The sequence below is a fragment of the Lynx rufus genome, unplaced genomic scaffold, assembly GCF_022079265.1.
Source record: "Lynx rufus isolate CCGP_SWC_20201006 ecotype Redwood Valley unplaced genomic scaffold, mLynRuf1.p SCAF_7, whole genome shotgun sequence".
NCBI lineage: Eukaryota > Metazoa > Chordata > Mammalia > Carnivora > Felidae > Lynx > Lynx rufus.
Window position 1 is genome coordinate 67,893,324 of NW_025814889.1, and position 27,067 is coordinate 67,920,390.

At 38.2% G+C, this 27,067-nt stretch overlaps 1 protein-coding gene across 3 annotated transcripts in view; it reads left to right on the forward strand.

Annotated features, from left to right (window-relative positions):
* The first annotated feature begins 211 nt into the window (after nucleotides 1–211).
* The window catches only part of LRRK2 (leucine rich repeat kinase 2), a 138,219-nt gene continuing 111,363 nt past the window's right edge, over nucleotides 212–27,067 (forward strand). Inside the window, exons 1-12 of one of the 3 annotated variants that reach the window (XM_047065485.1) lie at nucleotides 212–466; nucleotides 722–807; nucleotides 6,133–6,242; nucleotides 9,193–9,281; nucleotides 12,266–12,400; nucleotides 14,984–15,118; nucleotides 18,251–18,382; nucleotides 20,148–20,267; nucleotides 20,967–21,106; nucleotides 21,200–21,279; nucleotides 22,620–22,726; nucleotides 26,937–27,066. In XM_047065485.1, coding sequence (XP_046921441.1) covers nucleotides 313–466; nucleotides 722–807; nucleotides 6,133–6,242; nucleotides 9,193–9,281; nucleotides 12,266–12,400; nucleotides 14,984–15,118; nucleotides 18,251–18,382; nucleotides 20,148–20,267; nucleotides 20,967–21,106; nucleotides 21,200–21,279; nucleotides 22,620–22,726; nucleotides 26,937–27,066 — 1,418 coding nt within the window. In that variant the 5' untranslated portion in view covers nucleotides 212–312. The remainder of the gene's footprint in view (nucleotides 467–721; nucleotides 808–6,132; nucleotides 6,243–9,192; nucleotides 9,282–12,265; nucleotides 12,401–14,983; nucleotides 15,119–18,250; nucleotides 18,383–20,147; nucleotides 20,268–20,966; nucleotides 21,107–21,199; nucleotides 21,280–22,619; nucleotides 22,727–26,936; nucleotide 27,067) is intronic. The other 2 variants (XM_047065482.1, XM_047065484.1) reach the window with 2 other exon arrangements.

Here is a 27,067-nt window from a genome sequence, read left to right on the forward strand (position 1 = left end):
CGCCCGCCGCGGTTCTGCCGGGCGCCGTACCCCGGCCGAGCCTCGCGCAGGCCCCTGAGCTCGTGTTTGGGGCCTGGGTGGGGGAGGAGGAAGCCGAGGAGGAGGGCTGCAGAGAGGGAGGGCAGAGCTGGGCGGGGAGCCGCCGCCTTCCTCATAAACAGGCGGGCGCGGGTGCGGATGGGGCCGGCGGGGAGCGCTGGCTGCGGGCCGTGAACTGCGCTCGTCCCCGAGAGCCGCCGCGGCGCCCCTGCGCCTTGCCCGGGCCGCCGGCCTTCGTGCGGGAGGGACGGTCGGCTTGGAGCAGGGTGCATCATGGCCAGTGGTAGCTGTCAGGGGTGCGAGGAGGAGGACGAGGAAACTCTGAAGAAGTTGATAGTCAGGCTAAACAATGTCCAGGAAGGAAAACAGATAGAGACCCTGGTCCAAATTCTGGAGGATTTGCTGGTGTTCACGTACGCGGACCACGGTAATCATCTGCAAGCAAACTGTTTGCTTCCCCCCATCCCCCACCCCCGCGCTGCCTCTTTTGCAAACTTTCTCTCTCGCGCTTTGGAGCTGCACAGACCTGGACTCTTGAGAAGCCACAAACGCTGTCTACTCCTTAGGGCAAGAAAGGAGCTGAGAATACCAGGAAGGTCTTGCGCCCACTTTTGTTTCCGACCCAAAAGGGGGTGCGTGAATCCTCACTTTGCTTCTTTTCCCTTACCCCCTTCTTTTCCAGCCTCCAAGTTGTTTCAAGGCAAAAATGTCCACGTGCCTGTGTTGATCGTCTTGGACTTGTATATGAGAGTCGCTAGTGTGCAGCAGGTAAAGGAACTGTTTTCATGTTGCCCATTCCCCCTTCACTTTGGAAATAGATGTGTTTCTGTCAATATTATGTGCCCAGAAGTGCTGGGTTGTTTCTGACATTTGGCTTGACAGACCACTGACTGTGACTTTAAGAAGGAAGGGTTGTCAAATCGTTATCAAATGTTAATGGTGCGAAAGGGCCCACTGAATGCCCCCTAATGGTTTTGTAGAGATGAATTTATACCACAGACCTACAGAACATGGTTGGTGGTGGGCAGGAAATACTAATGGGTTGAGATTTAGTTCTGTTATTGGCTGGATGAGTTCATCAGCATTTAATCAAATTATTCCAAGAATCGGGGCGCCTGGGTGGCGCAGTCGGTTAAGCGTCCGACTTCAGCCAGGTCACGATCTCGCGGTCCGTGAGTTCGAGCCCCGCGTCAGGCTCTGGGCTGATGGCTCGGAGCCTGGAGCCTGTTTCCGATTCTGTGTCTCCCTCTCTCTCTGCTCCTCCCCCGTTCATGCTCTGTCTCTCTCTGTCCCAAAAATAAATAAACGTTGAAAAAAAAATTAAAAAAAAATTATTCCAAGAATCTTTACCAATGTACAGCATGTCTTAGAGATGACACAAGAGTGAATAGTTTGGGAAAGGAGAATAAGTAACAGCAAGAAAGTTTAGTAATAGTTAAATTAATAAAAAGACATAACTGGCAAATTTGCTAAATGCCTCAAATATGTTAAAAAAAAAAGGGGGTCCTGAGGTGATAGTTAAGGATGATTTACAGTCAAAACAAATTATTGCCTAATGTATTAACTTCCTTTGTAGATTTTGAGATTTAGAGAACTGAAAGCAGCTTTGTCATTTGCATGCTGCTGCATGGGTGCTAGAGGGAAAGAGATTTGAACTTTGAAATCTGTGAAGGTGTAGTCGGAAAGCCAGTGTTTTTTATTTTATTTTATTTATTTATTTTTTAAATTTTTTTTTCAACGTTTTTATTTATTTTTTTGGGACAGAGAGAGACAGAGCATGAACGGGGGAGGGGCAGAGAGAGAGGGAGACACAGAATCGGAAACAGGCTCCAGGCTCCGAGCCATCAGCCCAGAGCCTGACGCGGGGCTCGAACTCACAGACCGCGAGATCGTGACCTGGCTGAAGTCGGGCGCTTAACCGACTGCGCCACCCAGGCGCCCCATGTTTTTTAATACTGAAGAGGTTAAACAGAAGTAAGAAATTATCTGGAGATCTCCAAATCTGTGTCTGTCTACCTTCATCTTTTATGTTCATCTCTGTATCCAGCTATGTCTGGTTTGGATGAACCATACACCTACCTTCCTTTATCTTTATTTATTTTTTAAAATATTTTTTAATGTTTATTATTTTGAAAGAGAGAAAGCGAGAAAGAGCGTGAGGGGTAAAAAGAGAGGGAGACACAGAATCCGAAGCGGGTCCAGGCTCTGAGCTGTCACTGAGCCTGATGCGACGCCTGAACCCACAGACCCCAGGATCATGACCTGAGCTCAAGTCGACTGCTTAACCCAGACGCCCCATTCTGTGAGGATATTTCTCCCTGGGATAAATGGTTATTTTAATTTTTCTTCAACTGAAATATTTCCCATCTGACTGTTGATTTTCAGTTGTTAGCAGACAAAATCATGAAAAGATGGAGGCATGATAAAGACAATGTTCCATTTAGCACCCAGTGTCTGAATTTTGCCCATGAAATATGAGTCACATTGCTCTCCACCCACATCATCCCTTCTTACTTGCCTCTGCTTTGGTGTTCAAAAGTGCCTTGTCTGGCAGCCTGTCTTCCTTGGATTCCATGCTCGATAGAGAGAGTCCCCTTGTTGGGTGAAACTCAGAATCCTCAGGGCCCTGGGAGGGCTTGGTCTGCAGGGTGCAGAGGAGACAGTGCTAAACTTGAGAATCCAGGGGAAGCTGGAACATATGCACCATTTCATTCTTTGTTTTAGAAGCTGCCCAAGCCTGGACATGTTTGTCTGGAGTATTATGAATGTCACTTGATATCCTTGTCCAGTGGGTACCAGAGACAAAGGATGCAAGGAAATAAGAATTGTCTTTTGATTTGGTATTTAATGGAATGAAATTATTAGTTTTAGCGCCATACGTGTATCAGTATGCAAAATGCATTATGTATTTGACATCATTTGATTCTCACTGGAATCTCCGTGTCCTTTCAGAAATCTCACTGGCCACTTTTACCTCAGAGTTAAGTAGCTCAGTTAGGATCACAAAGCTAATGACAGAGCCAGGACTCAAGTCTTCATATATCTTCAGATTCACTTTCCACCTTGTAGTCCACTAGCTGCTGAATTCACAAGCTTTTTGTGCAAGTAAGAAACACAGTGGTTTGCTGCAAATACCGTGGCCAAGCCGGGCACTATTACATTATCAATTTTAATTATCATGGGTCTTATGAAAGAGATGTAGAAACAGGTCTTTCTACTGATATTTAAACAATTTTTTATGTTTATTTATTTTTGAGAGAGAGAGAGAGAGAGAGAGCAAGCAGGGGAGGGGCAGAGAGAGGGACACACACACACAGAATCTGAAGCAGGCTGAGTTGTCAGCACAGAGCCCGACGCAAGGCTTGAACTCACAGACCCTGAGATCATGACTTCTCACCTGCGTGAGATTGGACCCTTAACTGAGCCACCCAGGCGCCCCTCTCTACTGATATTTTAATACCCCACTTAAAAGGAAGTGGGTTTTTTTTGTTTCAAATTTCTTCATATTTGTGGCATAATTAGTACAGATATTCTTTAATGCTTTCTACGTTGAATTAGTTGGAAGTGCGGAATTGAAACTTACTGAATGATGAATTTAAGAAGGTAAGGTGAATTCAAAAGTAAATATTAAAGTATGTTTCCAGGGGCACCTGGGTGACTCAGTTGATTAAGTGTCTGACTTTGGTTCAGGTCATGATCTCATAGCTCGAGAGTTCAAGCCCTGCATCGGGCTCTGTGCTGACAGCTTGGAGCCTGGAGCCTGCTTCAGATTCTGTGTCTCCCCCTCTCTCTCTGCCCCTCCTCCACATAGGCTCTGTCTGTCTCTCAAACATAAGTAAATATTAAAAAAATTTAAAAAAAAAGTTTGTTTCCAGAGTTCATTTAACATGATATTCCAGATTCCAAATTTGCATTTTCAAGGTCTTTTATATATTTTATTAATGCCCCTTAATAAATGACAGTCTTTAGGGAATTAGTAGTTAGGCTAGCTGTCTTGTATTTTCCTTTTTCTGACAGGCATCTCATCATTTCTCTGTGCTCCTTAATTTTATGTTACTTGTATTTATCTACAGTTTCAACGTTTGAAGTAAGGGAGCAAAATAAATGAGAGTGACTAAAATTGCCTTTAACCCCTAGACTCTTTGCCATTGTGCATTAATTAGATGCTGGAATTTACGGAATAATTACAATAAGTGAAACTACCAATTTAATTGTATTATAACTGCATGGGATAGGAACCTTCTCTCTGGGAGATAAGCTTTTAATTGAGTAGGTTAATGGGTCACCTGTTACCTCTGCTCTGCTGCCAGTGATTCTCTTTAATCCTAGAGGTTCAGTTGCCTCAGTCTTTTTGCAAAGCAATTACTGATGCTCCTTATTCACCAGCCAAAACAAAACAGGTTTTCTCCTTGAGCCAGTCATGCAGGTACAGAAGTGAGTAGTGCATTCTATGTGATTTGTGATTTATTTTCCACTGGAAGCTGTTCCGAATGTTATTTTCTTAAATACTTGGGAAAAATTCTCAGTGTGTTTTACGCAAGCACAAAAATAGCCAGTTTCTATGACAGCTGGATTGTCAATGTCTCTTCAGCTTACATGGAGGAGGATGTCCTACTTAAATATAGGTAAAAATAGCTGTCAGAAATTGCTGCCTTTTCAAGCAATTTGACATTATGTAAAAGGATGTAATGGCAGAGTAAAGCAATCCATGCTTAATTCAGAAAACATTAAGAAATAATGTTGTAAAGAGATCTTGTGGAATCATTTTAGGAAATATACCTTGTTTATTCCTGTAAACAACAAACTTGTGCCATTATCCCTCATTGGATGCGCAGAAATTCTCATGCTGTTATTGAGCTCTGCATCACTTGGGTTCGTTTATGCATCCGGTTTTGTCTAGCAAGAACCCTCCCGCAGCCCCATCTTTACCATTCAGCACCTTACTCTCCCTACAGCTTATCAGTTTCAGAGGCTTCCATTTCCCTTTTTGAATGCCCAGGTTTCTAATTCCTTTGAAATCTGGCTCAAGTCCTACCTTTCCTATTTTGTATTGTTCTCTGGGTAATTCTGACCAACAGTGAATCCCACTGTCAGGATTCATATAATATCGGCATTTATCACACATCATACTTAGACACTTTTTCATAAATCTCTAGAGGCTACATATTTATGCATTTTCTATTTGGGTTTTCTTTTTTCTGACTATATCAAATCTAGTTCTGTAGTATAGGAGAAAGAATGGAGGATTCCTTAAATTTAGAAAGGACTATAGAGCGGAATGAGTTAAATTTAATCTCTTGTTTGAAATTCAAATACCGCATTTTAAAAAAAGTTGTATTTAAAAAAATTGTATTTTTCCAGAAGTAAAGAGCAGCTTATTCAAGTTGGTATCATGTGAACGTACTGAAAGAAGACATATTTAAAATACATCAGTAAGGTCATATTTCACTTGGAAATGTGAAAAAGTCTAGGGGCATTTCTGATGCCGACATCTCATCAACTCATATTTAGATGTTCTAAAGAAACCTAGAGGGATCCATTGATAAATTCTACCTCCTGTCTTTCTTACAGCACCTTTCTCTTCTTCCTGTAACAGACATTGGCTTGCCATCAGACAGTTCTACTTCTCTGCTAATTATTCTAGCTACCCTACCTGTGCGGGCAGTCTTTCCTAATAACTTACTTTGCTATCAAATCTCCAACTTCCTCTAATCCTCCATTTCAACCACTTCATTTTTTTCCTACCACCAACTGTCAGGTAGATGTGACTTGAAAATCTTGTACTTCCATAATCTTGGTATGTCCTCTGAAACTACTTTTTGTGTTTCATTTCATTTCTTTTTATTTAGATAATAGTCTATTTCCTTCATCATTCAGAAACGCTTTACTATTTTTTTGTATGCACTTTTGGTATGATATTTGGAGAAAAATGTATTTTAATTATATGGCTTGCTTTCCTCAGTAAGCATTTTAGGATATCATTTTGTTTTAAAATAATTATTTAAAAATATTGTAGTCACCTATTCCACTTAGAATGAATCTGTTCCATTAGCATGTTTAAAAGATGTGAATATTTGATTTTCTTGCTTTCAGGTGGGTTGGTCACTTCTATGCAAATTGATAGAAATCTGTCCAAATACAATGCAAAGCTTAATGGGACCGCAGGATATTGGACGTGATTGGGAGGTACTTGGGATCCACCAGTAAGTATGACAGATGTGTAAAAACAAACTTTGTTATTTACCTGTACATATGACAACCCCACCTTTTATATATCATATATTTGTAATCCAAGCCAATCTGGTAAAATCCTTTAAAATGTGGGTATTTTTTCTGAACCAATGGCTTACATTTATAGAGAGCTTTCGACTCAGGAGTATGTTCTCTAATTGAATTAGAAAGCCAGTATTTGAGGTAGAATTTAGGTGCTATTACTATTTTAATAATGTAATGATGCAGTTATGCAGTTGATTAAGTTTTAGATTTTTTTTTTTTAATTTTTTTTTTTTTTCAACGTTTATTTATTTTTGGGACAGAGAGAGACAGAGCATGAACGGGGGAGGGGCAGAGAGAGAGGGAGACACAGAATCGGAAACAGGCTCCAGGCTCTGAGCCATCAGCCCAGAGCCTGACGCGGGGCTCGAACTCCCGGACCGCGAGATCGTGACCTGGCTGAAGTCGGACGCTTAACCGACTGCGCCACCCAGGCGCCCCAAGTTTTAGATTTTTGATGACTACTTATGAACTCAAACCGAGAAGTATTTTAATTTTTAAATTTTTTTTTTTTTTCAACGTTTATTTATTTTTGGGACAGAGAGAGACAGAGCATGAACAGGGGAGGGGCAGAGAGAGAGGGAGACACAGAATCGGAAACAGCTTCCAGGCTCCGAGCCATCAGCCCAGAGCCCGACGCGGGGCTCGAACTCACGGACCGCGAGATCGTGACCTGGCTGAAGTCGGACGCTTAACCGACTGCGCCACCCAGGCGCCCCTATTAATTTTTAATTGTAGAACTGATATAAGCCACTAGTTGTTAAAAAAATGAAGGGTACTGAAAAGTTCTGTAAATAGTAATTTTAAAGTTTATGCTTTACTGTCTTTAAAAAGTACCTTCCTCTATATTCATACATCTATATTTATGAGCTTAAACCACAGCTTTCAAAATGAAGAAAAAAGAGGAAATTACCTTTTAGCACATCTGCAGCCAAATCTTGATAGCTGTTTTACCAGCTATGTTGGTTACGGCAATTTGCAACACAATGACTTCATGGATGAGATCACTTCTTTAGCCATAATTAGTTAAGAAAAAATTTTCTGAAGAAAAAAGTGTTTCCAGGAAAATCCCTTTTGGATAGCTTTTTTCCTTGACATTTAAAAATTGTCTTCTGGCATTAACCTTAGGTGTTCCGGGTAACTAATGTGACTTTTCTTTACCACAGAGAAGTGAATACCGATTGCTTTCAATGACATAATAGCTTGTAAAAAACTTTTTTTTTATGCAAAACAAATGTAACATCTTTGTATTGTTTGTTAGTATCAACCATTGCTGCAAATCTAAACAGATCAGAGCTGTTTGTTCATAGGTGACCCTATCTGTGCTTGTTTTTCCATCTTTGATGTTTTATGTATTGTTGTTCTTCAGTTTCCAGGATCTAAAGAGTGTTTTGAAAAGGACATATTCACATTTACTGTATGCTAATCATCTCCAAACCAATTTCTGAGATTCTATGAGTCAGTTCTAAAGTATATGGCATTTGGGGCGCCTGGGTGGCTCAGTCGGTTAAGCGTCCGACTTCAGCTCAGGTCACGATCTCGCGGTCTGTGAGTTCGAGCCCCGCATCGGGCTCTGGGCTGACGGCTTGAAGCCTGGAGGCTGCTTCCGATTGTGTGTCTCCCTCTCTCTCTGCCCCTCCCCCATTCATGCTTTGTCTCTCTTTGTCTCAAAAATAAATAAACGTTAAAAAAAATAAAGTATATGGCATTTAATGTGGAATTATATAAAATTTAACTGTAATTAGTAACTGAAATGTTACATGTCCCTTGGTTTGGTTGAGAATTTCCAAAATCCCCAAAGATTAGCAATCTATAATTTAGGGAGTTTTAGAAAACTTATCTAGTCATATTCCAGTACAAACCGACTGTTCAAATTAAATTACATGAACATTCCTATAGGGAGTCTCATTGACTCATTCATTCATTTATTCAGTTACCCTCCATTCATCATTTATTCACTCCTACTTTAGGCCTGAAGTAGTGTGAACAAGGTAGACACACTGCTTTCTGTAGTGGAGCATATTAGATCATTCCCAGCAAACTTTATTGTAAAACATAATCTCCCCATATTCAAGGACTTTTCTCCACCAAAGGCTTATAGTACCAAAGAAGAAATCTGGTGTAGAGATGAAGTCAGGCGTGGGGGTGTGGTGCAGGGGCTTGCAGGGCAATGCGGGTTGGAAGAGAATTGACAGGGAATAGAGGGACAGAGTGTCTCAATTTCTCACCTTGCCAACTGGTGAATGTCACCAGGCTCTGTCTTCTTCTAATGATGTAAAGCTAAATAGTAGTAGGTAGAGATAGACTAAAAATTGTATATTTTAGAAATGATTAGCTCAGGGAGAAATTTAATGAATTTGAACTAATTGAATATTGTTGAGTAATACTGAGTTCACTATGATAAAATATTATTAATTCCTCTTTCAAAATTAGTAAAAATGAATGATTTAATTATTCATGTGGATTGTTAATTATCTGTACAAACTAACATCTTTATTACACTTCTGTATATTTTAATATATCAACATGCATGACATGTAATTCGCAAGTTTATATCACATAAAAATGAGCTTCATCTCTTGATGTATATAATTCTTTGTGATACTTTGGATATGGAGTTGAGTAAAAGTAATTAATAATTGAATTTGAATATTCATAGGAAAAAGGCATCACTTCTTTATTGAGACTCATAATATTGCCCTCTTAATTGTTATAAGTCTGGCTCAGTTTTAATGGAAGTAAAACTACACAAGATTCAATGTAGGGAATGAAATACAATGAGATGAATGAAAATATAGGTGACTGAAACACAATATCTGAAAAAGCAAACATCTAGATATGATAATTCGCTCTTATCTTCATTTCTGTTTTTAATTACAGACTGATTCTTAAAATGCTAACAGTTCATAATGCCAGTGTAAACCTGTTAACAGTTGGACTAAAGGCCTTAGATCTCCTCCTAACTTCAGGTAATATATACACATGTATATTTTTAATGGTGACTCAAATTAAAGAAGTATTTTAAACGATTTGCCAAATGTCTTTTTAAAGAATAAGAATATAACCTAAATATCTGACTTCCAAAATTCTTTCTGTTCCTGTTTTCTCATCTTATCTCTTTTGCATATACTTTTTCCCTCAAAAATCCCACCCAATATCTTTGGCTTTAAGCATCACCTTATGTGTTTTTCCCAAACCTAATTTCTGTCCCCAGCTTTGCTCCCCAACCTGGCCCTACGCGTCACATTCCCATTAGCTTGTTGGCTAAACATGACCTTGTCATTATTACCTTTCTTCATTGTATTTCTTATATGTTTTCTGTATATTCTAGGGTATGACATAATAGTAATATTTTAAAACCACATAACATTACTTCTTGAATGCATGTTAGATGCCGGGCTTCACATGTAAAATACTTCACATGCTTTTACAAACATAATCCTCAGAATGTCTCTTGAGATAGGTATTGATCTCAGTTTTCTAGTGAGGGACATTTAAACACAAAGAGGTTGCCTCAGCCAATAACTAGTAGAAACAGGGTCTGAGTCCACATATCAGGTTCTTTCCTTGAGGACACTTCTGCTTGGAGGATTATGTACCTGAAAACAAAGAATCTTGGTTCAGTGCAATAGTTGTGATCATTGCTGTGATGGACACTTGCTATTATATAAGGTTCTGACAAGAAAGGTTGCTCACAGGGGAGCTAATCATGGTGATAGGGAGGGGTTTTCCCCCTCAAAGTGGTGGAGGGTGCTTTAGGTCGAGAGAGTAGCATGCAAATACCCAGGAAGATACCTATCATGCTAAGCATAAGGGTTGAACCTGTTGGGTGGAAAGATTTTAAATGCCCTCACTGGCCCTGTTAAGTAATGAGGACAAGATGGGAGAAAGAGGAAGAGGAGGGTGAAGTTCAGAGTATGAGAGGAGAGGGGTCGGAGAGGCCAGAAGGTCCTCAACACAGCCTTTTATTACAATATACAGTGGGATGTGCCAGCTAGTCTTAACCATGATTTATTTTAAACCCATCCTTGGGAGCCTTTTTTTCTTTTTTGTTTGTTTTCCTTTTGCAATGGACAGGAAACTGAGAGTTTATGAATTTGAAAAATCTCCCAACACTGGAATATATTGAAGTCAGCAATGTGCAGACAATTAGAAAATTTTACATGGGTCTTGAAAAGACTGGTTACGTTAGTATTTTCCATATGACATGTAGAATTTTGCACTGTAAGACCATTTTTAATGTGTTTTAAAGTTCATTTCAGATACTTATCCGAGGTTAACTTATGGATTGTTTTTATTGTTTGGCTTATTAGTTAATTGATTTAGTAGCTGTTGGGCACTTACAGTTGTGCTTCCTATCAGAGAATTCTAAGGCAGATGAGGCAACCTTCTTACAGTGTAGAAGTTCACAGTCCAGCACCAGAGTCTAATATAACTTTTTGCAATGAAGGAAATGTTGCACCTTTCAGTATCATGGCAAGTAGCCATATGTGCTATCGAACACTTGAAACGTAGGAAACTAAATTTTAATTTAATCTATTTTTAATTAATTTAAATTTTAGTTTAAAAAGCCACATGTGCTTAGTGGCTACTGAATTGGACAGGACAGGCAAAGACATAAAAAGTAGTATAAGACATCATTTCAATTTAATGAGAAAAGTCTTACAACAGGGAAAGGACAGAAACCACTGCAGGAACATTAGAGAAGAAGAGAGTGGCCAAACCCATTCAAAGGACTTAGGAGTATGGACATAAATTGCCTAAGGAATCCAACTCTGCTTCTTATTAGCTGTTGGACCTTGAACAGAGTCACTTTGGGTCACTTAACCTTTCTGTGCTTTAGTCTTCTTATCTCTAACATGGGGATTGCACCTATCTTATGGAGTCGTGGTGGGTTTACATGTGTCGTTAGAGTGATCTGCTTTAACCCGTGGATGACATGTGATGTGCCAGACGTGTGTTTACTACTACTAACACTCCTATTCTGATACTTGTTTATTAACAGGATGGATGCTGTGTGTGGTTATCTCTTGAATTATGGCAGGAATATGTTTGGTGTGGGAAGGGGCAAGGGCATTCAATGCAGCAGGTGCAAATGCAAAGAGATATCCAAGAAAGTGTTTAGTGGTAAGCAGAAGACTTTAGCATGTGTGGGGTTGAGGCAATGCATAGATTGAGTGGGGCTGATGAGGTTCATGAAGTGAGTTTGTAAAGGGTCTTGTTTGTCAGGCTGAACAGTATGAAAAGACCTTAGAAGATTTTAGCATGGGATTTATAGCATCACATTTGTGTTTTAGAAATACAGTGCAGGGCATAAGCCAGTTAGGGAGGGATTTCAGCCTAGCAAAGCATTAAACAATTGGGTTTGCATTTCAAATGAGAGATGATGAGGTCCTGGATACAATAGGAAGGGGGGGCTACTTCAAAGGGAATTTTTAAGATAGTTAGAAGAAAGACTTGAAGGACTTGGTAATGAGTTGATTGGTAGGTAGACCAATTTTGGTAGACCAATTACCTACTTTGCTTAGGTAGACTGTAAGAAGAGAGAGGGAGGATGGAAGAAGGAAGATGAGTTGGTAGTTTCTCTCTTGGGTAACTTGGGTGATCGTATCACCGAAGATGATACGGAGCAGGAGCAGGCTAGATATGGGGGTGCCCATGGAATAGTCAAATGATGTTGTCTGAAAGGCAGATAGAAATGTGTTTCAGGAGTTGAGGGAAAGAAGTCTTGCCTACAGGTATTGACTAGGAATCATGGAATTATAGTAAAGTGTACTGAGAATTTATTTTACTTAGAAAGATCATAGAGCTTGATAGGTCTAACATCTGGGGGAATTAAGTGGTTTATCAAAAAGAAGAGTCCACAGACTCTAGTCATCGTGTAAAAACCAACACATTAAATGTTAAAGCAGCTATTTATCTGGGACATGTTTTTTTTTTTTTTTCCAAATAGGTAAAATCACTTTGCTGATATTGGATGAAGAGACTGATATTTTCTTGTTAATTTTTGATGCCATGCGCACATTTTCAGCCAATGACGAAGTCCAAAAACTTGGATGCAAAGCTTTACGTGTGCTGTTTGAAAGAGGTATTTAAAAATGTCAAAATCTCTATTTTTATATTTATAGAAGAAGCAAGGGTTTATTATGGGAAAAGTAAAATGTAATTACGATAATAAGAAGGTATGTAAAATTTTATTCTTTATTAAGAAGTGGGAACTGTCAGTCTAGGATACATAATGGGGTTAATTAAGAAACATTGCTTGTTTTGTGGAATGAATTTTATTCATAGGTTATAAATTATGCCATTGTAGTAGACTGTCTTCCATTGCTTAACAAGGCATAAGATTCTCTTTGCAAACCGGATGCGTAGGAGTTAAGAAAGAAAAAATAAAACTGTGAAGCCAAAGCATAGATTAAATTCGGATTTATGGTGTTGAGTCATCACCAGGGGTTTTAGAAATTGCTAGAGGCTCAGTATAAAGAACCAAGAGGTTTACAAAGTACCTCTTAGGAAAAAGACAAATAGGTATTTTATGGCATGGCACTAAGATTGATAACAGAGATTATTGTGTAATTTTGGACTTGGTTGGGACCAGTAGTCCTTCCATCGGCTTGGTGAGGAAATGGATTGGAGAGGTGACATGAGCAATGTGCCCACGGGCACACAGCTAGTCAGCACCACTGCAGTTCAATTTACCACCAATTTTCCAAGCATGTTCTGCATCATTAGGAGAACCAACAGTGCTGGAGGTTTAGGATAAGAATAACTTATGTGGGTTCTGTGTCTTTGTCAGTTTGCCATTTTAGTTTCTGGCAGCTCCAGAAATGGAGCTATTTAATTCCCTGTCTCGTTCCAGAAGGACTTTAAACAGCTTATAGTTATTTATAATAAAGGAGAGAAAAATGGATGAGGAAATGTATGAAGGGGAAACAATATAAAGCCTGGTTAAATTTACTAGTTACTTCAGGTCCTAGTTACTTCAGATAACTAGTAACTAGTAACTAGTTACTTCAGATACTTGCAGAAATCTGGCTCTCTGCCTCCTATGGGGCAAAGAGTTAAACATCGTCCGTTACAAAGTTACTTGAGATAAAAAATAAACCCATTTATCAGGAGAAGTGATCAGTGTCATGGGAGACCTGAGGAAATACTCCCTTGGCTTTCCCTGGATGAGATGATAAAGTACACACATTTTATAAGGAGTACAAAGTGTATTTCAGTGAGAGAGATTCTATTAATAGAACAGCATGGTCCTGGAACCCAGCTCTCTGAAGATTAGGCTTGGTGGAGAAGACAGTTTACTGTGAGTGGGGAATCGAGGAACATCTTTTGGGATATCTTCTATAAATGTTGTATCTTGGAACTAAGCTTTTGAAGAGAACCAAGCAGATTGAGTCTTGCAAGGCCTGTAACCTTCTGTGTTGCAGTTTAAGGGCATGGTCTCATTCATGGAAGAAGGGCTAACATCATTCTCTCCCCAGCATTGTGGGACCCATCCAGAATATATGGAGAAGGACCAGGGAATGTTAAAAGGAAGCCCTTATTCAATAGAAATATCATCAGTGCTGACACTGTTATGATTATAAATATAGAGTAGAAAAATTTCTGAATTTCCCAGGAAATCAAGTTCTCTGGATGTATTGGCACCTGTGAAGTGAATTTTCAAAATTTGAGAGTAGACTGTGGAAACTGTACCATAAAATGAGAAAGTTCCATGATACTCATTTATTAGAACCTAACCAATATCATATCATTTTACATGTACCGTTGGTATCAAGTTGAAAAATAAAAAAAGTAAGGTTGATCCTGAAGAGTGCTGAGTTTTCCAACATTTTTGTCAGCACAATTCTCAGGCTAGATAAACCAGACTTTTATACATGTTTTTGAGTTACCCACCCAATAAAATGACTCCAAATGGAACTAATTGGCTTGATCAAACTGTTTTCATTATGAAAATTAATGATAATTCTGATGAAATCAAGGCCATTTAGATAGAGTATTTTGAAGTCTACGTAGTTGTCATTTGCCAAAGTTCACCCCTCTTGGACTGATGGATTTAGCTGAGCTGCCTTTCAACAGCGTACCATTAACCACTCCTTTGAAGTATTGTGATATGTTCGCTTCCAGTAGGCCATTTAAAAATATTTTTTTTATTGTTTAAGTTTATTTATTTATTTTGGGAAAGAGAGAGAGCAGGGGAAGGGCAGAGAGAGAGGAAGAGAGAGAATCCCAAGCAGTCTCCGTGTTGTCAGCATAGAGCCTGATTCGAGACTCAAACTCACGAAACCTGAGCTGAAACCAAGAGTTGGATGCTTAACCAACTGAGTCACCCAGGTGCCCCTCCAGTAGGCCATCTTTATTAGTCCTTGGTCAGTTTTCTCTATAATCTCCCAAATGCAATTATAAATAATTTTGTTTTTTTATAGAATTGTTTGGTCACTAACACTTCTGCATTTTAAAATATGGAGTAACTAATATAGGTCAAAAAAATTATTTTAATCTCAGTAGCTTTTTTTTCCCATTATGAAATTCTTAGGAAGGATTTTGCTGAAATATGTATTTTAAAATTATGTCTGTTGTATTTACTGTATCTCATGATTGATATGAATATTATGTTTTTGAGTAAGTAAACTTTAAGCTTTTCAGTATTTTGTCTTTATTTTTCTAGTTTCAGAGGAGCAGCTGACTGAATTTGTTGAGAATAAAGATTATATGATCTTGCTAAATGCATTAAAAAATTTTAAAGATGAAGAGGAAATTGTGCTTCATGTAGTGCACTGTTTACACTCCCTAGCAATTCCTTGTAAGTACCCCATGTGCATGATTTCTTTTTTCTGTATGAAAAATTACAGTTTACCTCCTTTCTGAGTCCATTTTTTTATGTTTATTTTTTGACAGAGACAGAGAGAGACAGAGCAAGCTAGGGAGGGGGAGAGAGAGAAGGAGAGAGAGAGAGAATCCCAAGCAGGCTCTGCACTGTCAGCACAGAGCCCGATGTGGGGCTTGATCTCAAGAACTGTGAGATCCTGAGCTGAGCTGAAATCAGGAGTTGGATGTTTCATTGACTGAGCCACCCAGGCACCCCCTTTCTAAGTCCATTAATTTTTTTTTTTATTTTGTAGAAACTTGTAGATACAAAACCCATTTCTTTATTCATTTGGTTAATTTTTATTTATTGATACTCTCCTGCAGCTGGTTCCTGTGCTGGGAAACAGTAGCAGAAAATATAGACATATTTCTTGCCTTCTCAGAACCCATGGTGTACCATGCCAGATATGGATAAGTATGTAGGTGATTACAATGTATTGTAAGGCAAGTGTTGGCACAAGTGGCTGGCGTTATGAGAGAAAAAGAAGGGAGGCAGGATCTCTTGGTAGAGACTTTGAGGAGGTCTTTGAGGAGAGCTTTGTGTGTAGGGATGTCTGAGGTGAAGTGGAAGGTGTAGGCAGAGTGTCCCAAGCAGTGAGCATCCTGTGTCAAGATCCTGGAGGAAGAGAGAGCAAGAGGGTAGAAGTAGCTTAGGAAACTTGTGCACTTAAGAGTGCGTGTGTGTGCATATGTGTGTGCATATGCATGCCCAGCGCTGAGCAGAGGGTGTCTGCTTGTGTGTCATTTAATGGAAGCAGGGGAAGGCCTTGATAAGAGTCAGTGGATGAGGCTAGAGACACAAGCAGATCTTGAAGGGCTTGAAAAGCCACAGGAAGGAGTTTGAACTTTATAGTGATGCTTGTTGAGCGTTTTCTTGATGCTTTGAAATCTAGGCACTTTTATCACAAAATAAGTACAAATAAGAAGAAATTAATTTGCTGTGTATGCTACTAGTGATTGTCAATGGGCTGGAATAACGCTTCAGATTCTGTTACTTTTGTAAGTGCACGTGAGCATTTTGTCACTATTCATGTATCGCCTGTGCCGGTTCATACAGGAGGTACACGTGCATTTATCTAGTGATGTTTTCATCTTCACACATGTGAAGTTGTGAGGATTAAATGGTGAAATGAGTTCGAAAATATGGAATAGTACCTGGTATGTAATAAGTGTGAAAACGTTTGATAGTATTTATTACATAATTTGTATTTCATACATGTGCACTGTAATGTGTTATGTATAATACACATACATGGTTTCAGACATGGATATCTGCTGATATCTGCTGAGTTTTCAGTAAAAACCCAATCCCTTTATGAAGTAATGCTCTTTCTTCATGATTGTTATAAAATCCATCATTTTCTTTTCCGTAGGAAATTAAACATTTGAAAGTAGATGGAGTTGCATTACAGTTGAGGATGGACATACTTTAAAATTTCTGAGCCATCCACTGTCAACAAACTGAATATGTTTCTCATTTTACTTGTTTGTAAAACAAGTAAAATTTATTTGTTTTGGGCTGGCTGCTTTGAAATTCATTGTTTTCCACCCACGTCTGACATAACTGCAGTGAAAAATGTGTCGATTCATCACACAAAGGTCAAAGGAGGCATCTAAAAATAAGAAAAATGAAATGTTTTAAACACTGAATCTTCTTTTTGTATTTTTTTCTATTTAAATCCAAGTTAGTTAATATGCAGTGTAGTAATGGTTTCAGGAGAATTTAGTGAATCATCACTTACATATCATACCCAGTGCTCATCACAGCAAGTGCCCTCTTAATGCCCATCACCCATTTAGCCCATCCGCTCACAAACGTCCCCTCTAGCAGCCCTCAGTTTGTTCTCTGTATTTGAGAGTCTCTTATGGTTTTCCTCCCTCTCTGTTTTTATTTTATTTTTCCTTCCCTTTCCCTGTGTTCATCTATTTTGTTTCTTAAATTCCACCTATAAGTGAAATCATATGATATTTGTCTTTCTTTGACTTATTTCGCTTAGCATAATACACTGTAGCTCCATCCATGTTGTTGGAAATGGCAAGATTTCATTCTTTTTGATGCTGAGTAACATTCCATTATATATATACATACCACATCTTCTTTATCCATTCATCAGTCTGTAAACACTGATTCTAACTGAAAGATGTTTGCCTTTGGGTCTTAGAGCAAATCATGTCTCATATTCTGAGTAAAGCAAATAATTATTTTCAGAAACCATTTCTTTTTATTACAACATGTTTTCAATGCTCTTTAAAATACAATTAAACACTAAAAACATATTTTTTGAAAAACGGTTGGTTTGGTTATGCCAAAAAAGGCAGAAAAATGTTCTGTAAACACCTTTTCTGTTTGTTTTAATAATAGTCAACATTATTAAATATAGTTCACACACTCACTCTTTCTGTTGGCTACCTACCTTTCCCAGTAGATTTTTTCCTTCCTTTCTGGTTCACCCGTGTTTGTCTCTTAGTTACACATCCCCTGAGTCCCCCATTCTTTTCTCCATCTATCTCAGAGCCTTCAGGAAGCTTGATTTCGTTTCCTGGTACACTGGCTGCTCTGCTGCCTTTCTGAAATAGACAGGAAATAAGTCATAGCTGACTTTGGCTGTTCTATTATGTGACATGATTTTGATTTTCTTTCTGTTGGTTAAAGGGAGAGGAACAATGTGAAAGCCATTATCCAAAGGAGTAGTGCCTCATTAGGGAAAGGCCCCACATTCATTTATTTGAAAACTTTTGGCCAAGACATTACGTTTTTAGACTTACATAAAAACACTCTCAATTATCCCTATATTTTAAGTTTTTAAGCCTAGAAACAGGAGTAAATCAATTTTCCCTTAATTCTAGAGAAGAGTCCTAAATCCTATTATATTAGCAATGAACATGGTATTTTTTACAGCTATTGAGAGAACACTGACAGAACAGTATTGACAGAACATGGTACTTAAATTTGGAAATAGAGCCATTATCCTGCCATAGATTTGCAAAATGTATAGGGTGTTTTTGTATGTATATTTCAAGTGGGAAATTACTACCTTGTGGGTAATTATTATTTCTTTAAATTTAGGCAGTAATGTTGAAGTCCTCATGAGTGGCAACGTGAGGTGTTACAATATTGTGGTAGAAGCCATGAAAGCATTCCCTGACAATGAAAAAATTCAAGAAGTGAGTTGCTGCTTGCTCCATAGGCTTACCTTAGGTGAGTTCTAATTCTTGGTTAATTTGTTGTCACGGTTTATATGATGTAAGTGTATATACCATACATACGGAGGTTGTATGTTGGATAAGTAGCGTATTGACATATACTGGATGGAAGTATTGTAAAGTAGCAAACTATCCTGCCATGCTTAGAATTTTTCTTTATTTTTTGAGAGAGCGAGAGAGAGCACATGCGTGTGTGCTATATTTAAAGTATAACTATGTATATAGCTGATCCATACAAAAGAATAAGCATAATATGTAGAAAACGTGAAGCACAATGCAGAGGAATGCCCCACCCACCTGAAGTATTAGTACATTACCAATGCTGGTGAAGGTCCCCTGGGCTTCTTCTTCTCCCTGCTTTCCCTATAGAGTTAACACTATCCAGTATTAAAAAGCCATCAACTTGATCTTCAGATAAGGATACCTTTCTTTCTTATTCATCTGTTAACAGATTATTTGTTCCATTTAATGACTAGAGAATTTATTGCCCCTGTTACTGTTTCAAAAGAAGCTTAACTTTCTCTTCATAATTAAAAAACCCAAAGTCAACGAATAAATATTTAGCATTTTGTCAAATTATGTAACCTTATTATGGGTTTAATGCACATAAAGGCCTTATGTAATTTACTATGTATTTTCATGTAAACTGTCTGAAAGTAAGATAAGGCCAGTCTCCCTGGTATTTGCCCAGAGTCATAGAGTTGGTGGATGGTAGAGCGGTTGTTGGCAGTGGTGTGGCAGGGAAGACAAGGTGAAGGGACAATGCAGGTTTAGAGAAGTTGGTAAAAGTAGAGGAGAATCTTTTGAAATGACTTTCCAAGACTAGATATCACTAAGCGCGGTGGGGGGGGGGGGGTATGTCTGCTTAGTGGGTGGATGTGAAAGAGGTAAGAACATAAGAAGGTGTTGAAAGAAGAGTTATACCTGATTAAGCTGCCTTTTGATATTGAAGCCGTTGATTGATATTTAGTGTGGGCTTTAGGCTTTTCAGATATATGATCTTTTCCAATTCTGGCTTTGTGTCCTAGGGATTATTTAATTAGACTTACAGCTAAATAGGAGTTTCTTTCTTATTTCTGGAAGGAAACTGGTGACTGTTGTAGAGTTAGAAATAAGCTTAAATGGAAGGAGGCACGTACTTCTGGAATATCATTTAAAAATTCCTTCCTCATAATGACTTAGATTTTTGGATTGTGTGTTGATTTCAGAAGAATGAGTGTAAAAAGGTGTGAGATTTCTTTCTGGTTTAGTTTAGAAGTGGTGAAGTGTTCTCTTACTCTTTTTTTCTAAAATCATCGCAGACAAAATCAAGTAACGACGTGTGCCAGTGGCTTTTCTGAGCAGTATTCCTTTAAGCGAAAGAAGAGTTCAGCAAAAGCATTTAATGACGAGGGAGGGAGTTTTTCTCCATCTTTACAAAATTAAGCTATTTTGTACAATGAATATTGTAGTGCCATGCATAACATACCATTGTTTTATGGGATGACAGGAGAAAGCGTCAAAGAACAAAAAAATTTATGTAACCCAAACATATCATTATTTTTGCCTGGTCAGTTCCGTTGTCTAAGATAACTGAATGATTACATGAAATAAATTTTCAAAACTTTATGCAATTATACTATGCTACTTAAATTACGTATATTTTAATGTCATTAAAAATATTTACTACTCAAATTTGTTGATTTAAATACTGTTATACAATTCAAAGTAATTTAGGTTTCGCGGATGACAATTCAGCTAAAATCTCCCTTACCTTTTAGGTAATTTTTTTAATATTCTTGTATTAAACGATGTACATGAGTTTGTGGTGAAAGCTGTGCGGCGGTATTCAGAGAACGCCACGTTACAAATTGCAGCGCTCAGCTGTTTAGCACTCCTCAGTAAGTAACTTTACTAAACAAGAAATTGTTATGGGGCATTTGATCTTGAATGGGAACCTTATAACAAGACAACATTATCGAGACAGTCATATGTAGGGAAGGAAGCATTAAATGCCTTTTCTGTCCTTATGTAATTTCTTTTCTTTTAAAAAATTTTGTTGAGTTTATTTATTGTAAGGGAGAGGGAGGAGGAGGAAGGACAGAGAGAGGGAGAGAATCCCAAGCAGGCTCCCTGCTGCCAATGCAGAGGCAGATGCGGGGTTTGATCTCATGCACCTTGGGATCATGACCTGAGCCAAAATCAAGAGTTAGATGCTTAACTGACTGAGCCACCCAGGTGCCCCTGTAGTTTGTTTTCTCATAGAAGATACTTTTAAGGGAACTAACAGTTGTGATTAGTACACCTTTCCTCTTCATACATGAGTAATTACATCCTTGATTTAGCTTTGTTAGCAGGCAGCTAATCTCAGTTCATCTTCCTCTAGTCTGTTAGTTTTGTTTGGTGTCCTCTTCCTCATTTGATCATTTGACTAACTGGAATAGCATTATTATGAGGTGTGTAATGTATTTTTTAAAGTCTTTGTAATGAATCAAGACCACTACTAAGGAATACCTCACTTCGTTCATAATGTTTCAAAATAGGGACTTCAAGTTGGTCATTCAGACTGTAAGTAAGTCATATGCTTAAATTTTTTCAAGCTGAGACCATTTTCCTAAATCAAGATTTGGAGGAAAAGAATGAAAATCAGGAGAATGTTGATGAGGAAGAAGAAAAATTGTTTTGGTTGGAAGCCTGTTACAAAGCGTTGACGTGGCATAGAAAGAACAAGCACGTGCAGGTCGGACACTTTTGTAAATATTATAGTTACTCAGAATTGTGCTTGTTCAGTAATTTATATTTTGACAGGTTTCTTTTTTCTCCCCTGATCCAGGAAGCTGCATGCTGGGCCCTAAACAATCTCCTCATGTACCAAAACAGTCTCCATGAGAAGATCGGAGACGAAGACGGCCAGTCAGTAGTTTTGATTTTACATGATAGAGAATTTCAGTTACATTTTTAATCAATCCATATAAAATACCGTAATTGTAACTTTTATTTTTAGAAATATTTTTGATGTAGGCATATATGTTTCAAGTGTTGCCACAGAATAGTGGTGCATCCATAATATTTTGATCCCTAGTGTGATTGAGAATTATTACCCAGCGATTTGGAATCAAGCATCATTCAGAAATTATGAGTCATTGAGAAAGAACCTTTCAGTTTTCTAGCTGATCATTAAAAAAGCTGTATTAATTAATCTCAGGTGACAGAGATTGCAGAGCCATCTGTGACCTTCTCTGTTGCAGTGACTAGCCAGCAGGTTGTCGATATCAGGAGTTCAGTGTGGTCAGAAGCCTCCAAATTGATTCCCTACTTGATGTTGCAGTGTTGATGTGTCTTCTCTTTAGAGGCTTATTTGTAGCTGTCAGCTCTGGAGGAGGCTTTCTATGGGAGTGCCATTCAAGCCTCCTAAGACCAGCCCTCTCTCTCAAAGATACAAACTGTAAACAGGAGTTCGGTGTGTATCAGAGTTGTTTCATGGCCGCAAGGCTCTGTGCTTTATGGCAATGCTTATATGTGTGATGTTTGCCCTGGGTATGCTCCTGCTTTAAGAACTTTTGAATGACTTTTCTTGGAAACTTAAGTAGTGATAGCGTACATCTCAAATCCTGAAAACCTGGATGCATATGGGTCCGTTGCCCGTCGGGAGAGAATTAATGACACAAATGCTATTTAATTATATGTCTCCATTTTAAAAGGCAACAGTAACACTTTAGAAAACTGTATGTTAAACCAGCATCCTAATCTCCTAATCCACTTTGAGCAATCTTTTTAAGATTAAGTTCTTGTTGCAGTTTATAAATTTCAGCTCATAGCACACTGATTTCCTTAATATCCATAGGAAACCTTTAAAATATATTATTAAAAGAATATATATTATGCTCTACACTTTTAAAACTCATGCTGTTTCTTTATGATTTTTATTTTTTTCTTGTTTCCATTCTTTTTCTCACTTTATCTTTTTACTCTTAACACCTCTTTATATATTTGCTGAATCTTTTTCCCCCTTTACTGCTTATCAACTTTGAAGGAACAGAGAAATACTAACTTATTAGTATTTAGTGGATTTGAACTACCTTTTAAATGTAAAAACTGTTTACCTGTAATTCACAAAGTGACTTGTTAAAGTGGAGGTGACATGAAATCCTGTTTAAAGGCCTTGTTTGTTGTTAGAGTAGATAATGATAAGGGAATATTTGAACTAATTATTCAAAAGGTTCCCGTTAATATTGTGATTGAATTTGTGAAAGGTTCCCAGCTCATAGGGAAGTGATGCTCTCCATGCTGATGCATTCTTCATCGAAAGAAGTCTTCCAGGCCTCTGCAAATGCGTTGTCCACTCTGTTAGAACAAAATGGTAAGGGGTACATCATTTTTGAATAAAAGGAAATGCATTTTGTATTGTTTTAAACTTGTAAAGGTAATACATTACAAAAAATTCACATAAGTAGATATTTACCTGATATGTAGATGTATTGATATATAGGTAAAAAGATAAAGAAGAAAAAAAACATTTTGATTTTTTTCCTGAATTTCTATGTGTGTAGTCACACATAACATGTATTGTATATATGTACAACATACATATATACAACATGTACAATATATTGTATATTTTCTATGTTTGCAGAAATGGGATGATATTAATAATTTTATAAGCAGGTTGTATATGTTTTCTTTTTTGTGTTGATAAATGTAAAATTTTGTATTATCATTTTTAATAGCAGTGTAGCTTCCCACATACACCTATACTCTGTTTTATGAACCATTTTCTCGTTGATAGACTTTTACTTTGTGTTGAGTGGGATTTTTTTTTTTTTGGTACCTATAATAAACACCAAATGGTCACTTTTTTCCATTTTCTTTCATGTACTGTTCCTGTTATTTTTTTTTTAAAGAAAACTGTCTAGATAATGCAATGCGTAGAGAGATAGTCACCATGGTAAAATCTGTTAAAATTGTCCTTTACATGTAAGCGTTCTGTTATTAGGGAGAGAAAAATGGCTGTTATACCTTTGGAAAGACTCTGAGGTTTAAAATTGAGGCTCTGGATGTTCAGATTCCAGGCTCCCATGAACAGGAAATCCTGCCAGAAAATCTTGGGAGAAAACTCATCATAAAGGCATTTGGACTTGGCAGCTCTTTCAGAATATTTTTAGAGGGAGCAAAATAGAGAAAAACACTGAAAGCCCAAAGCAGAGACCAGTGTTTGCACCACCTGTTAGTAGAGAACCTCCATAGAAATGAAGGGAATCAACAAACCAGTCCATGCATGTTTCTCAATGCTGTTATTTAAGTCGAATCAAGAGGAAAATAATTTATTCTTCCTTTTCCTTCTTTCTCACTTTACCTCTCAGGTGGCATTTTATTTATTATTTATTTATTTATTTATTTATTTATTTATTTTTAAATGTTTTTATTTTTGAGAGAGAGAGAGAGAGAGAGAGCGGGAGAAGGTCAGAGAGAGAGGGAGACCCAGAATCCAAAATAGGCTCCAGGCTCTGCGCTTGTCAGCACAGAGACTGATGCAGGGCTTGAACCCACAAACTGTGAGATCATGACCTGAGCCTAAGTCAGACGCTTAACAGACTGAGCCACCCAGGTGCCCCTCAGGTGGCACTTTAATAAAAAAACTTGAGCTGGGAAGAGCCCTCACAGAGAGATAGGGGTTGCCCTCTAGGATAGTAAGTCAGAGCAGGAGTGTTAGGAAAGGGAATTGCTGCCCTTAAATCTCCCATCTTCTACTGTGCAGAGACCTGGATTGGGATCTCCCTCCTGAAAATGAGGACCAGAGCCTCACTTGGTTGCTTTTGTGTGGCACATCGAGGAGAGGATTTGGCCATATACAAATGTTGTGCTGGTGCTGTTGTTCTTTGCCCTGTGGAAATCTTTGATATGCCAACAAAACGACCAGTGTCTGAGGATTAGTTACATGGGGAGTCAGCCTTGATTTTGATCAGAATCAGTGCCCTGCTCTTCCTTGTTCCTTACTTCTTTGTTCTTGGCCACCTGCTAGGTAAACTGTACTCAGATCCCTTGTATTATTCTTGGAGTTCTGCCTTAGGAGAGTATTAAGACCTTGAGCAGCTTGGTCACCAACCTCTGTGGGCAACTTCTCATTGAAAGACACTTGGAAACATGGAGTATGCAGGGTTGGAATGGGTTTCCTTGAAAAACAACAGGACTGGCAGGCAGAACTGGTTTCTGCCATGACGTTACCCAGGCCAAAGCTTGAACATCTTGTGTGACATTTCCCTCAATTAATTAATTATCTACTTAATGAATTAAGTTAATATTTATTGAGCTCCTGCTAGACAGTGACCTAGGCATTTGGATTATCATATAAATAGGATACTCCCAGGTTCAGGGAGCTTCAACTCTAGTGGGGAAGACAGATAATAAGATTAAATAACATATGTGTGAGGTAGCTACGAAAGAAGAAAATGAATCAGAGAAGAAGTATGTGTGTGAGGGGTCAGAGGAGTTAAAATGGTGGGGAGGCAGCCAGGGAGGAAGGTGAATATTGGATAAAGAGCTGCAGGAAGTTACATATTATTATTGGCCTTTTAAAGCAGATAATTTATTACTAAAATGGAGCAGAAGAGGTCAGGACTTTATGCAGATATAAGGTAAAGGAGATAAGGTGTCTAAAATGTTCTGTGAACTCTGAAATCACTGCATGATGTAATTTCTATTAGGTCCAGTGTTTGATGAAATTTCTGTTCTCAATTTTTAAGTCAAAGGTTAGGTGAATGTCTAGGACAGTATGGTGCCTGGACCGGTAACATCTCCAGGAAACTTGTTAAAAATGTAAATTCTAGGGCCCTGTTCAGACCTGCTGAATCACAACCTCTGGGGTTAGACCCAGCAATCTGTTTTTCAGCAAGCCTTCTGAGTGATTCCAAGTTTCTCTGCAGTGCGAGCGCTTCTGGTGTAGAGGGACTTCCATCTTTTAAAAGTATCCTCTTGGTTAGAAGTTAGCCACTTTAGGAGGGGTTATTGAACCTTCTGACATGACCAAGCAAAATAACCCAACTTATCATATTTTAGTGTGTGTTATTCTGGGTGTCTTTAAAAGGTATGAATTTTTCAGATTTTGGCAGTATTGTAGAATGTGTATATCAATTCCACTTATTTCTGACTTTTCCCGATTTTCTATCATTTCTTCCTTTCCCAATTTGAGGTTGATAACTCATTTTCAAAATACACATCTTTCTTGACTTATGATGATGGGGTTTTGTCCAATAAACCTGTCATAAGTAGAAAATGTTGAAAGTTGAAAATGCATTTAATACACCTAACCTACTGATCGTTACAGTTTAGCTTTGCTGAACTGAAATGTGCTCAGAAGACTTATGTTGGCCTGTAGTTGGGCAGAATCATCTAACGTGAAGCCTGTTTTATAACAAAGTGTTGAATGTTTCACGTAATTTACTGAATGCTGTACTGAAAGTGAAAAACAGGATGAGAGGTAGAGTGTAAGTGCATCGGTTGTTTACTCTTGTTATTTTGTGGCTTGCGGCCACTCCCCAGCATTAAGAAAGAGTATCGTACTCTGCCTGAGAAAAGATCAAAATTCAAAATTTGAAGTATGGATTCTACTAAACATGTATCACTTTCACACCATCACAAAGGTCGAAAAATCGTTGGTCGAGCCATCTGAAGTCGGGACCCTCTGTGGTACTTAATCTAAGTTTCATTTCCTGCCACTTTCAGAGTGTTGACCTGCAGTGTGTAATGTTGGAATGATATTTATACAGAGTCTTCAAGACAGTTTATACTTAAATAGACAGTATAAGATAATGTGCATTTAGTGAAGGAAGTTTATAACAAAGAAAAATTATTCTGTAATCATTATTGCTGGGATATAGTTATCTTCCCACATAGAGTATAAAATCAGTTGTAAAGCATATTTATTAAGCTTTGGCATTGCTTTGTGAAATTATGTAATAATTTTGTCAGTGCTTTCCGTCCCTTTGCACATGATGGTGTACCTATAAATAATGTTTGTACAGTTCGCTGGGATGAATGGAGAAGGTAGCTCAAGGCTGAAGGCAGCCTGACATGGTTCCAGCCCCTGTCCCACCCTACTCCCCCTGCCCCCGCAAGGTTTGAGTGGATGGTCAGTACCTGCATGCACCTATAACTTATTCCCAGCTCACTAGTGTCTAACGTGCCTAGTAAGTCTGTGTAAGTGCGGTTATTTTGTGACACTGTTATAAATATTAGAATGAAATGTAACTTTCATTCTTATTTTGGAGGGCATTATTTTAAAATATTTTCCTGCAAAAACACTCCTTTCACATGGATAGGATTATATTGGAACCAGTCTTGTCTATGAATAAAACTTTAAAAATCAAAACCTCAACTGAAATTGTGAATAAGTGTGAAAAATTGAAAATGGTGCACATTTGAAAGATAAACATTAATGATCTCTAAGTTGCAATGAAATATAAATTCTACGTGTACTTTTCTGTGAATTTGGACTATCTTAGCATTTTGTGTCTACTGCAGAATTATGAAAGTGTGCTTTTATTTCTATGAGTAACGTTAAAAACATTTTATAGTTAATTTCAGAAAAATCCTCTTGTCAAAAGGAATATACCTGAATGTATTGGAGTTAATGCAGAAGCATATACATTCTCCTGAGGTTGCAGAAAGCGGCTGTAAAATGCTAAATCATCTTTTTGAAGGAAGG